Source organism: Coregonus clupeaformis, chromosome 2 (assembly GCF_020615455.1).
Source record: "Coregonus clupeaformis isolate EN_2021a chromosome 2, ASM2061545v1, whole genome shotgun sequence".
NCBI lineage: Eukaryota > Metazoa > Chordata > Actinopteri > Salmoniformes > Salmonidae > Coregonus > Coregonus clupeaformis.
The window spans coordinates 9,657,549-9,671,754 of NC_059193.1; the positions used below are offsets into that span (position 1 = coordinate 9,657,549).

Here is a 14,206-nt window from a genome sequence, read left to right on the forward strand (position 1 = left end):
AAGCACCGGCCTAATGATTTCCTAGGCATTTCCTCTGTAATGTAAACAGTGAGCTATCCTGTTATCGTTTAGTCAGGTCTGTATGTCTAGCAGTGTGTATAAGCACCAGAGGACTGACCAGCTGAATAGTGTTTTGGGTTTGTGTGGTGGTTTATGTAACTGATGCTGTACCCTAGAAGTCTAATATTCTGCAGCTGCACAGTGTTTCTGTTGTAAAACTGCTTAAATGTATGGACTCCGCTCGTACAGATGATTCCATTATGTGTTTTAAGTGATCAGTTTCACTAGTGATACATCTGATTTTAAAGATGTCATCAGCATGTACTCATCGGTCTCATTGCCCAACACGTTCACCCTCGCATCGCTATCTGTCCTTTAGTTTAGGAGGGAAAGAGATTCTAAAAACTCTCATTCTCCTATGATACAATGGCTGACTTTACTGTAACTGTAAAGGGCCTTGTTCAATCTGGATTCAACAGGCTCCTCTAAATGGTCATGCTTCAGTGGTAGTCAGCCAGGTTGCAGTACACAATCTCACCATGAGAGGGCAACCTTTCCTGTTGCTGATGACCTAAGCTTGTGCCGTGACCCCACAGGAATAGCATGGATACAGATGTCACCTAGCTTCCCTGCTCAGCTCAGGACCCAGAGATAAACACCCCACCCCCATCACTCTACCTCTACCGCTCCTATGAGCAGCGTGAAGGGAGAGGGTGGAGACAGTACCAGGGAAGGAGGAGAGAGGGGGGGATTCTTCCTCTGATGGGAAGCCAGCTGTGCTAATAGAACAAGCAGAGGAAGGAAAGGGAGGTTTTTAAAGCTCAGCGCTGCTGTGAAAGCCACAGAACACAATGTCTGTGAAACCGACTCCCTTAAAGGATCCTAGTATGACTGTAGCAGTGTTCCCAGGCTCTACTCTGTATGTGGCAAAGGGCCACCTGGTACTGTTTATGGCTATGGGCCACCTGGTACTGTTTATGGCTATGGGCCACCTGGTACTGTTTATGGCTATGGGCCACCTGGTACTGTTTATGGCTATGGGCCACCTGGTACTGTTTATTACATTTTACTTGAATCCTGAAACTGTTTTATAATGAGTGGGATGGAGTCTCCCCGTAAAGTTTGCAAGGTCTTCAAACTGGGTGAGTTTTTAGTAGGGGTTTCCTGATATGAAGATGATATCATGTAGCAAACTTGGTGCAGAAAAATTAGTAACCATGAGGAAATGATAGGTGCCACACAATTTGGCACTCAGCTTTGTGCTCTTATTTGACACCAGTCATTCATGTAACCTGCTTATGTAACTCCATCAGAGGGGTATTGGGTGGCGTAACAGGCCTGATGTGGAGCAAGGCCAAGCCTGTCTGTCTGCTATCCAACCTGCTTAGGGCAATTATTATATTTCTACCAGTGCTCTGATCTGGCATGAACAAAAGCACCAGTCAGTTCACCCTTTGCCTTGACCATGGCTCATAACAGCTGATCTCTGACCAGTTACCAGATGGACTACTGAACACAAGGACTGGGGCACTTTGAGTACAGTTGAAATGTTGTCTGTGTATTGTGGTGCAGCCTTATGAAAACATGTAGGAGCAGAATATACTGTTACACCCTGCAGGCTTTCTTTCTTTACACTTCTGCCTCTGATTTCTGCGTCTCAATGCTGATCTCTCTACCAATGTTTTGTCACATAGGTCATCAGAGGTCCCAGACAGAGGTTGGAACCTCCTCAGCCAACGGTAGCACTAAGCCCCCAGTCACTGGTTCCAGACCCCACCAGCCCTCTACTGCTGTCTCCTCCTCCAGACTGCCCTACAAGTCCCAGGGTGTCCCCAAGAGCATCCCTTCCAAGTCCCAGGGTGTCCCCAAGAGCATCCCTTCCAAGTCCCAGGGTGTCCCCAAGAGCATCCCTTCCAAGGCCAGTGTCCACAATGAGCACAGTGGCAGCACAGGTAACGTCCAAGGTGAGAAGCTCAACTAGGGAAATCATACTCTGATATTGTTTTGTTCTAGTTGAATAAAAAAAGTAAGATTTTTATAGCCTTATTTTACGAGGTAAATTGACTGAACACATTCTTGTTCACAGCAAGAATCTGGGAAAGAGTCTTTATCAATGTTGTTGCTCTCCACTGTCAGTCTGGTGCTGTCAGGTTGATTTCTAAGGACACATCTGGTTACGGGGGGAGCAGTGGACTGTACATGGTGACCCACATTGAGAGGCTACTGACTGGGCTGTGCTAAATCGTAAATCTCCTTGGCTTTAAGCCTCCACATCAGCCTGCTGGAGACCCATATTTTTCCTGTGATCTGTTTCTACATTAAATCACATACTGCAAAGGAAAGTCTACAGTACGCCTCAGTAGGTTCAGCAGTGGCTGTGAATGCTATATCCTTTTTCGGATGGGCATTATTTTTGAGTTATGTTCTTCCTTAGATGATGATCCAGCTCTAACCCTCTGAGAAGTCTTTGAGATGAACATCAAAGAGCTAGTCTGTAAGGTGAATGAATCCTACACAGTCAAATGAATGAAAGGAATTGGCAACATTCCCATCTTGTATGGTTCAACTGTGCATGGTTATAATACGAACATTGATTGTGTCTTAACAAGCATGCCTTGGAATTTCTGACTGTTGAGCTGTACAGTGGGAGGGAGAGGGAGGTAGCCCTATTAGACAATGGGCCTTTTCCCTTTCAGCATCTTCAGCATACTGAGACCTGATTGGCTAAGCAGCTCTGTTTTTCAGTCTGGGGTCCCCCACACATGGTTGTCTAGGAGATTGGGTCTGTTCCACTGTGGTTCAGTCACAGTGATGCCTAGAGGGGGAGAGCGCACACCACAGAAATACCACAGAGGACTATTTAGACTGCCATAGGGAGGATTTCTGTTGTTTTCTGTTTTTGTGTTTGCGATCTTTCCATCTTCCAAATGTCTGGTTACGGGGGACTCCGGAGCTGCACTTGGACTGAATTTTCTGCTCAGGTTTTCACCAATTCCTCATTGATCCCACAAGGCAGTGCTGCAGGCTCCCACTGTGACCTCACTCTGCTCACATGCCTGCTCATTGGATCCTATCGCTTCTGTATCATCCCTTTGTTAGCCGCTTTTAACGGGAAGAATAGAATCCGGCTATGGAAGAGTAAGTCAGACTTGGCATCTGCCTTGTTTCATTTAACTCTCCATTCTCAGTCCATGGCCCCTCTCTTTAGTACACTATGTACTCAACTTCTGTTGCTGTAAATAAGGTGGAGCTGTTTTGTAGAATTATGAAGTATGACACCAAGCTCCCTCCTTCATTTGTAAATGATAGAAATTACATTTAAATGTTTCATTCCTAAAACGGTAAATCACATCAACTTTAGATGTCGAGTGTCTGAATACTGATGAAGTATGTCTTAACTATTTGACTGTATTATCTGCCCTACAGTTTCTGCAGGAGCAGCCCAGGGGTGTGTGGGAAGACCAGCCTCATCCAAGACCACAGTGTTAAAAGCTAGACTCCTCTCACACCCAGGGAGTAACATAGGACCTGGTGAGATGGGATTCTCATACAGACATAGTTATCCACAAAACCAACAAGTGACTAACAACTATTCTATTGGCTTTTTCCCCTCAAGGTTTTGTTTGTTTTGTTGTTTTCTTCCTGAAGGAATGAATCCCCTCTCAATTTCTGTTTTCTAAATCCCTCAATCTCCCAAATTCTAATCAGATTAGTTGTTAGTCTGTTTTGTGTTTCACCTAAAATCCCATAATGCAGCGCAAATAAGATGGAGCCTGTCTAGATTCACAACATCTGCTATCAAATCCCTGGAAGGGAAATTTGGGTGATTAGGAAATAGATTAGAGAACCAAAATGCTGACTTGAAGCTTTGTTTAGATGCGTCAACAGGGTGCTGATGGACACTGTTAAAACATACTTATGCGCAGTTTGATTAGATTAAACATTCATTTTATCCAGGAGTCTGATAAGATGTGTACTGATCAAACACCTTTTAAAATGTGTTTAGCTGAGTTCCCATCAGTAGCCCCTGTCCTCTACGTATGAGGCGTCAGCCTTTAAATGTAATTCAGCAGGCACAACTAGCTTTGATGCATCTGTTCTCAGTCCCTTCATAGCCAGGGTACAGTGTCTTATTGGTGTGTGTGTGATGGGTCGAATCCACTCAAACCCTGAGCCTCATCTGAAGCTTTTATTATTCACAGCAGGATGCAAAACTACAGCGTCGACCAATCAGGTGCCCTCAGGGTCCAGAGCCATCCCTCTGAAAAGAACTGCTTCATCAAGACTTCTTCGTCCTGCCGCTGTATTACCTGGTGAGATGGTTATTTTAGTTACCGACAGTATTGACACTTTGTGTTGGAAAAGAGTTGAACTTCCCAACTCAATAAGCCTATCTGAGATGTAGATTTTCATTTTTTGTATGTGGTCAATGGTCATATCCATACATGATTGCCAGAATGTGTGAAACTGCGCATGTTTGAGGTTCTGAATTCTGACTAGATTATTCTAAACCAAACCTTTTCTGGAGAGCTGTGGCCAATCTTCCCTGGTCACACATAATGAGGACTCTCAGCAGGAAAAGCCCTTTGTTTCTCTGGCAGACAAACATACAACTGTTGTGTTCATGTCCATAGTCCTCTATGGCAAGTGGGAGGTGGTTTTGCTTGTGGCCATCTACACTTTGACTGCATAGAATGTACAATGTTCTACTGAAACAGTTACAGTTGCCCAAAACAGTCAGAATATGTATAGAAGCTTTTTATACTCAAAGGCAGCTGAAGCTGTTTACTATTTGCATAATAATTCTGAATGTTGGACAGTGGGCCTTTTAGTTTCTAGAGGGAGTAACAGACCTCTCGTTATGGATTGTAGCTCCAGAATGTAATGTAGTCTGAGACTGGAGATCGTTTATCCCTCCTGTCATAGCATATGCTGTAAATGCGATGATAGGACTGTCATGTATTTAACTAATTATCATCAAGCAGTAGGGTTTAGAGAGCACCCATACAGTAGGGTTTAGAGAGCACCCATACAGTAGGGTTTAGAGAGCACCCATACAGTAGGGTTTAGAGAGCACCCATACAGTAGGGTTTAAAGAGCACCCATACAGTAGGGTTTAGAGAGCACCCATACAGTAGGGTTTAGAGAGCACCCATACAGTAGGGTTTAGAGAGCACCCATACAGTAGGGTTTAGAGAGCACCCATACAGTAGGGTTTAGAGAGCACCCATACAGTAGGGTTTAGAGAGCACCCATACAGTAGGGTTTAGAGAGCACCCATACAGTAGGGTTTAGAGAGCACCCATACAGTAGGGTTTAGAGAGCACCCATACAGTAGGGTTTAAAGAGCACCCATACAGTAGGGTTTAGAGAGCACCCATACAGTAGGGTTTAAAGAGCACCCATACAGTAGGGTTTAGAGAGCACCCATACAGTAGGGTTTAGAGAGCACCCATACAGTAGGGTTTAGAGAGCACCCATACAGTAGGGTTTAGAGAGCGCCCATACAGTAGGGTTTAGAGAGCGCCCATACAGTAGGGTTTAGAGAGCGCCCATACAGTAGGGTTTAGAGAGCGCCCATACAGTAGGGTTTAGAGAGCGCCCATACAGTAGGGTTTAGAGAGCGCCCATACAGTAGGGTTTAGAGAGCGCCCATACAGTAGGGTTTAGAGAGCGCCCATACAGTAGGGTTTAGAGAGCGCCCATACAGTAGGGTTTAGAGAGCGCCCATACAGTAGGGTTTAGAGAGCGCCCATACAGTAGGGTTTAGAGAGCGCCCATACAGTAGGGTTTAGAGAGCGCCCATACAGTAGGGTTTAGAGAGCGCCCATACAGTAGGGTTTAGAGAGCGCCCATACAGTAGGGTTTAGAGAGCGCCCATACAGTAGGGTTTAGAGAGCGCCCATACAGTAGGGTTTAGAGAGCGCCCATACAGTAGGGTTTAGAGAGCGCCCATACAGTAGGGTTTAGAGAGCGCCCATACAGTAGGGTTTAGAGAGCGCCCATACAGTAGGGTTTAGAGAGCGCCCATACAGTAGGGTTTAGAGAGCGCCCATACAGTAGGGTTTAGAGAGCGCCCATACAGTAGGGTTTAGAGAGCGCCCATACAGTAGGGTTTAGAGAGCGCCCATACAGTAGGGTTTAGAGAGCGCCCATACAGTAGGGTTTAGAGCTGTTGAACTGTTAGAGCAGGTCTAAGGGAGCAGGGTTGTTTTTAGCTCATCAGGCTCAACCTTGCTACGAGGTATCCATCACCTCCCGCCATTTCTCTTCTCCTCTCTCTGCTGGTGTGAAGGAGAGCGGAAGGGAGGGAGCGGTGAATTAGTGATAATAGTAGCCCAGATTGAGCCACCATTCGCTCCAGCCTCCACTGTTCACTCCTCCCCCTCTCCTCTCATCTCCCCTCCCCCTCTCCTCCTTCCCTCCCACTCCCCTCCACCCCTCTCCTCTCCCAGCATCGTCCAGCTCTGGGAGATTCTGGAGCTCTACTGCTAGAGCCCCCCCCCTGCCGGCCCTCTCTCCCAGCTGGGCATGTGCTGCTGGTCCTCATTCAGAGTGGGAGGAGTTCCTGCTGCCATGGTGAACTGACTGTAGGGGCTCTCACATCGTAACGGTTGCTACTGTTGTTTTTTTCTCTTCATGTCTCAGTGCCGCTGTCGCCTGAGGCACGCTACCCTGAGACTGTCTTTGGCATGTGGTGCACAGCAAGTTGACCATCTTCTACCTTTGGATTTTTTGGGGATTGAAGTACAGTAGTTAGTGTTGGGTATATCACTTCCTTGGTGTTTGGAGAGATGTTATTGTCTCCGAAACTCTCACTGGTCAACATCCACGTGCGGCTGGCGGCCAAGGGTTTACTTAGGAACCTGCAGCAACTGTCAGGATGCAGGAAGAACACCGGGGTGTCCTACACAGGTCTGTTTATTACTGCACCGCCAACACAGGAAACTGCTAGGGCTACCGCTGTTGTTGCCATTCGTGCTACTCACACAGAGCTGCGCTGTTTGTGAATCTATTTTTAGCTTTTGTTTACCAGGACAGGTCCATCTTTCACTCTACCTACCTGTATTCCTCTAAATGGAAACATGTTTTTTATGTTCTGTGTTTCTTTTTTTGTAAACATTATTTAAATGAAATACTCAGTGGGATTTCTCTTGACAATCATGTTGATTTCAGAAATATGTTTTTCATGTTGGATTTGTGTGTGTGTGTGTGTGTGTGTGTGTGTGTGTGTGTGTACACATTTTACTATACTTGTGAGTACCATAAGTCCTCAAAAGAATAGTAAACAAACTAATATTCAGAGAATAAAGGACATTTTGCCGGTCCTCACTTGTAAAAAAAAATAAAATGTTAGGTTTAGGGATTAAGTTTAGGGTTAGAATTAGGGTTGGGGTTCAAATTATGGTTAGGGAAAATATGATTTTAAATGGGAATCAATTGTTGGTCCCCAAAAAGTCCTCGCAAGTATAGTAAGACATAGCTGTGTGTGTTGTATTTGTGGAGAGTGTACGCATGAGAGCACTCTTCGTCTTACATGCAGAGAGACCCACTGCTCCAGTTTCAGCCTGACATGTGGGTTATTTTCAGCAGTAGTCACTAGGTTGAGCTGTGGGAATGTTGTGACGGAGGACAAATCCCACATAAAATTCTCATCAGATTATTTATTTTTTATGCATCCTTTTTTTTTTTTTTTTTTGGCAAATAAAGCCAAATAAGGTTTCCCTCAAACATTACATTGAGATGGCACTTGTTTTTGAGTGACATTAATTGTCAGCATGGCAACTCCTGAAACAAGGCCCAGAGTAGGTCGTTGTAGGTGATCCCCTTATAAGGTAGTCATGATTTGATTATTAACCTTTACACCATGAACCTTAGATTTAACCCTCTGACATGCTGAGAAACCATTCAAGGTTACTTCTCTTACCTAGATGATACAATGCAGTAGGGTTGCACGATATGGACAAATCTAATTGCAATTTGTTTGACCAAATATTGCGATTAAATTGATCAAAACACTTGGGTGAACTGTTGGAATCATATACACTGAACCAAAATATAAATGCAACCTGCAACAATTTCAAAGATTTTACTGAGTTACAGTTTATATAAGGAAATCAGTCAATTGAAATAAATAAATTAGGCCCTAATCTATGGATTTCACATGACTGGGAATACAGATATGCATCTGTTGGTCACAGATACTTTTGGTCATGTAGTGTATGTGGACACCTGCTTGTTGAACATTACATTTACATTTACATTTTAGTCATTTAGCAGACGCTCTTATCCAGAGCGACTTACAGTTAGTGATTACATTTTTTTTTTTATACTGGCCCCCCGTGGGAATCGAACCCACAACCCTGGCGTTGCAAACACCATGCTCTATCAACTGAGCTACATCCCTGCCGGCCATTCCCTCCCCTACCCTAGACGACGCTGGGCCAATTGTGCGCCGCCCATGAGTCTCCCGGTCGCGGCCGGCTGCGACAGAGCCTGGATTCGAACCAGGATCTCTAGTGGCACAGTTAGCACTGCGATGCAGTGCCTTAGACCACTGCGCCACTCAGGATTTCTCATTCCAAAATCATGGGCATTAATATGGACTTGGTCCCCCCTTTGCTGCTATAACAGCCTCCACTCTTCTGGGAAGGCTTTCCACTAGATGTTGGAACATTGCTGCGGGCACTGATGTTGGGCGATTAGGCCTGGCTTGCAGTCGGCGTTCCAATTCATCCCAAAGGTGTTCGATGTGGTTGAGGTCATGGCTCTGTGCAGGCCAGTCAAGTTCTTCCACACCGATCTCGACAAACAATTTCTGTATGGACCTCGCTTTGTGCACGGGGGCATTGTCATGCTGAAACAGGAAAGGGCCTTCCCCAAACTGTTGCCACAAAGTTGGAAGCACAGAATCGTCTAGAATGTCATTGTATGCTCTAGCGTTAAGATTTCCCTTCACTGGAACTAAGGGGCCTAGCCCGAACCATGAAAAACAGCCCCAGACCATTATTCCTCCTCCACCAAACTTTACTGTTGGCACTATGCATTGGGCCAGGTAACGTTCTCGTGGCATCCGCCAAACCCAGATTCGTCCATCGGACTGCCAGATGGTGAAGTGTGATTCATCACTCCAGAGAACGCGTTTCCACTGCTCCAGAGTCTAATGGCGGCGAGATTTACACCACTCCAGCCGACACTTGGCAATGCGAATGGTGATCTTAGGCTTGTGTGTGGCTGCTCGGCCATGGAAACCCATTTCATGAAGCTCCCGACGAACAGTTCTTATGCTGACATTGCTTCCAGAGGCAGTTTTGAACTCTGTAGTGAGTGTTGCAACCGAGGACAGACGATTTTTACACGCTGCATGCTTCAGCACTCGGTGGTCCTGTTCTGTGAGCTTGTGGCCTGCCACTTTGCGGCTGAGCCGTTGTTGCTCCTAGATGTTTCCACTTCACAATAATAGCACTTACAGTTGACCGGGGCAGGTCTAGCAGGGCAGAAATTTTACGAACTGACTTGTTGGAAAGGTGGCATCCTATGACGGTGCCACGTTGAAAGTCACTGAGCCCTTCAGTAAGGCCATTCTACAGCCAATGTTTGTCTATGGAGATTGCATTGCTGTGTGCTCGATTTTATACACCTGTCAGCAACGTGTGTGGCTGAAATAGCCGAAGGGGTGTCTACATACTTTTGTGTGTATGTATATATACGTACGTACGTACGTACGTACGTGTGTGTGTGTACCTATGGGCGTGGATCAGAAAACCAGTCAGTATCTGGTGTGACCACCATTTGCCCCATGCAACGCGACATCTCCTTCGCATAGAGTTGATCAGGCTGTTGATTGTGGCCTGTGGAATGTTGTCCCACTCCCCTTCAATGGCTGTGCTTAGTTGCTGGATATTGGCGGAAACTGGACACGCTGTTGTACACGTTGACCCAGAGCATCCCAAAAATGCTCAATGGGTGACTGGTGAGTATGCAGGCCATGGAAGAACTGACATTTTCAGCTTCCAGGAATTGTGTTGCGACATGGGGCCGTGCATTATCATGCTGAAACACGAGGTGATGGTGTCGGATGAATGGCATGACAATGGGCCTCAGGATCTCGTCACGGTGTCTCTGCATTAAAATTGCCATCGATAAAATGCAATTGTGTTCTTTGTCCGTAGCTTATGCCTGCCCATACCATAACCCCACCACCACCATGGGGCACTCTGTTCACAACGTTGACATCAGCAAACCACTCGCCCACACAACGCCATACATGCTGTCTGCCATCTGCCCGGTACAGTTGAAACCGGGATTCATCCGTGAAGAGCACACTTCTCCAGCGTGCCAGTGGCCATCGAAGGTGAGCATTTGCCCACTGAAGTCGGTTATAACGCCTCGTCCCTGGTGAGGACGACGAGCACGCAGATGAGCTTCCCTGAGACGGTTTCTGACAGTTTGTGCAGAAATTATTTGGTTGTGCAAACCCACAGTTTTATCAGCTGTCCGGGTGGTTGGTCTCCGATTCCACAGGTGAAGAAGCCAGATGTGTAGGTCCTGGGCTGGCGTGGTTACACGTTGTGAGGCTGGTTGGACGTACTGCCAAATTCTCTAATACGATGTTGGATGCGGCTTATGGTAGAGAAATTAACATTACATTCTCTGGCAACCGCTCTGGTGGATATTCCTGCAGTCAGCATGCCAATTGCACGCTCCCTCAAAACTTGAGACATCTGTGGCATTGTGTTGTGACAAAACGGCACATTTTAGAGTGGCCTTTTATTGTCCCCAGCACAAGGTGCACCTGTATAATGATCATGCTGTTTAATTAGCTTCTTGATATACCACACCTGTCAGGTGGATGGATTATCTTGGCAAAGGGGAAATGCTCACTAACAGGGATGTAAATAAATTTGTGCACAAAATTCTAGAGAAATAAGCTTTTTGTGCATATGGAAAATTTCTGTTTGCTTTTATTTCAGCTCATGAAACATGGGACCAACACTTTACATGTTGCGTTTATATTTTTGGTCAGTGTAAATAAAATGAGTATTCCGATTCGATGGTTGGTGTCGTTTGGCATGACAACTAATGAAAAGGACAGGTACAGTAGAAATTGTTATGACAAAGCAGGAACCAAAGTGTTGGTCAGAGTTTCCCAGGTGACCCTTATTAGGTTTGAATGTTACATTCATGGCGTAAAAATAAATACATTGCAGCCTCTTGCGATATGGATGTTGCACATGTCAATATTGCAATTTCGATTAAAATGTGATTAATTGTGCAGCCCTACAATAGTCTATTTAACCCTCTGACATGCTGAGAAACCATTAAAGGTTACTTCTCTTACCTAGATTTTACTACAGTCTATGTCATCTGGTTTCCTTTAAGTTCAATAATGACAGATTGCAGATGGAGAATTAATTAGCCGTGCTTGCATGCCCCCCAAATGGGTCCACACTTTTGTTTCTGTTTCGAGACGATAAAGAGATGGCAAAATAAGCCCAATCTGATTTCTAACCCTAAAGGACTAGAACACACCGGCTTGGTGTCGTGGAAGTGGTGTAATTCTGTGTTCCACTGCTCCACGGGAGTGATCCGTTTTGAGAATGTTGGCACATTTGAAAATGTTGTGATTTTTTAAAAAGGGTTTTATCTAGTGTTATCCAAGTCAGAACCTAATCAGGAACTAACCTCTTCTTGAGCTGGGGATCACTTAGCCCATCTCTTAATGTGATGTAGATGTTGGAAGGAAGGAGTAATGTTTGGCACTAACTGAAGGCTGTATATACAGGTAACTGAAAGAAATAATGGAAACACTTGAGTAAATGAGGGATACAAAGTATATTGAAAGCAGGTGCCTTCACACAGGTCTGGTTCCTGAGTTAATTAAGCAATTGACATCCCATCATGCTTAGGGTTGTGTATAAAAATGCTGGGCAGGCCATTATTTTGGCTACCATGACTATGCCCCCATAGGATGACAATGCCCCCATCCACAGGGCATGAGTGGTCACTGAATGGTTTGATGAGCATGAAAACAATGTAAACCATATGCCTTGGCCGTCTCAGTCATCAGATCTCAACCCAATTTAACACTTATGGGAGATTCTGGAGCGTCGCCTGAGACAGCGTTTTCCACCACCATCAACAAAACACCAAATGATGGAATTTGTCATGGAAGGATGGTGTCGCATCCCTCCAATAGAGTTCCAAACTCTTGTAGAATCTATGCCAAGATGCATTGAAGCTGGTCTGTTTCATGGTGGTCCAATGCCCTATTAAGACACTTTTATGTTGATGTTTCTTTTATTTGGGCAGTTACCTGTATTTCAATGTGTGCCCCTGTAACAGTCGGTGCCAAGTTATTAATTTGAAAGACCAGGAAAATTATATTGAATAACATGGCCTGAGTTAGTTTCTGAATTGAAGTACCTTTTGGAGAGGGGATTGTTCAGAATCAATAGCGTTTCACTTAGCACTTTTACTGGTATTATTCCATCACCCCACAGCCGTACAATAATGTTATTGTGATCAGCCTCTCATCACCCATCATGCATTGTGCTTCGGCCATCGCCTGGTGGCACCAGTAAACCCCACTCTATGGTGTCAGAGTGGGAATATAATTGCTATAGAGCTAGGAGAAGGAGTGCGTTACAATTTCCATGTTATGTCATCCTCTGCTTATCTGGATACTTGATCAAAATAGCTGTAGGGGCTCTCTTGCCATGGCAGACACCAATTGGATGGCAACAGAAACACCTGTTTTGGGGTTGTTACCACAGCCACAAATGTCTAAATCCCGCCTAGTTCTAGAATTTCTCTTAAAATTTTATTTTAAACCTAACCCTTAACCACACTGCTAACCTTATGCCTAACCTTAAATGAAGACCAAAAATCTAATTTTAGAATTTTTACGATATAGCCAATTTGTATTTTGTGGCTGTGGTAAGTAGGGACAACCCTGCATTGTCTAGAGTGCATGGCCAGCTGCCTCTTGGGACGGGTTTGAATAATACAGGTAAAAGAGATTAACATTAATTATTGAAACACTCTGCGGTTATCTGTTGCATAATAATGTCAATTTTTACCCCAGGACTCACTTCCTAAAGGGGGACTGAAATTCCATGACATCATAAAAGTTCCTTCTCCAATCTCCCAAGTGGATATGTGGCTATATTAGGGCACTCAAACTGTTTTGAAGAAAGCTTAAGAAATTGTCAGAATCTCAAATTAGTGAACTGATTAGAAACTATGACCTTTACATATTTTCTCCGATACATATTATAATGATTCAACATGTCAGTTTACTCAGAATTGAGACCTATATAAAAATGTGTTCAATAGTATCCACTGCAGTATTTCCAATGCCTGTGTATCATATTGCGTGTGGGCAGGACTATGCTGCATGTATGTGTGTCTCAGGGCAGGTCTTGGCTGCTGCTGCAGAATTGCATAAGTAATCCCCACAGAGTCCAGAGACCAGGGACCTCTGACATCACCAGCAGAGGGCGTCAGACTACATAGAGAACATCTCGCACCACACAGCCCTCCCCTCAATACCACACAGCCCTCCCCTCAATACCACACAGCCCTCCCCTCAATACCACACAGCCCTCCCCTCAATACCACACAGCCCTCCCCTCAATACCACAGCCCTCCCCTCAATACCACACAGCCCTCCCCTCAATACCACACAGCCCTCCCCTCAATACCACACAGCCCTCCCCTCAATACCACACAGCCCTCCCCTCAATACCACACAGCCCTCCCCTCAAAACCAGCATGGGGCTGGTCAAGCCAACAGCCAGCTTCCAGTATAGACTAAATGGTTGTGCAAGATGTGGCATATTTATGAATGCTACTTCATTTACATGTGAGCTATTATATGATAACTATAGTCTCAATAGAGTGCTTTTCTAGTTTATGTTATTAATAGAATTATTAACAATCGTTTCAGTCAGCAAAATATTATCATGAAGTGGTAAACAACATGGACATTTCTGACACAACTCCAGGTTTTGATCCATTAACTTGTACTTCAGGTTGAAACCTTGGAAAGAGGGGTCTACTGAGTGGCGCAGCGGTCTAAGGCACTGCATCGCTGTTCGATCCCAGGCTGTATCACAGCCGGCTGTGACCGGGAGACCATGAGGCGGCGCACAATTGGCCCAGCGTCGTCTGGGTTAGGGGAGGGTTTGGCTGGCCGGCCGGC

At 45.2% G+C, this 14,206-nt stretch overlaps 1 protein-coding gene across 7 annotated transcripts in view; it reads left to right on the plus strand.

The window, feature by feature from the left end:
• mtus1a (microtubule associated tumor suppressor 1a) overlaps window positions 1-14,206 on the plus strand; it is a 67,451-nt gene that overhangs the window by 16,306 nt on the left and 36,939 nt on the right. For 4 of the 7 annotated variants that reach the window (XR_006004011.2, XM_041904086.2, XM_041904085.2 and 1 more), the window contains exons 4-6: window positions 1,695-1,964; window positions 3,427-3,531; window positions 4,203-4,313. Coding sequence is in view for 6 of the 7 variants with exons in the window: in XM_041904086.2 (XP_041760020.2) it covers window positions 1,695-1,964; window positions 3,427-3,531; window positions 4,203-4,313 (486 nt within the window). In the remaining variant the exon portion in view is untranslated. Of the gene's footprint in view, window positions 1-1,694; window positions 1,965-2,675; window positions 3,139-3,426; window positions 3,532-4,202; window positions 4,314-6,582; window positions 6,916-14,206 lie in introns of those variants that run through there. The other 3 variants (XM_041904087.2, XM_041904089.2, XM_041904088.2) reach the window with 3 other exon arrangements.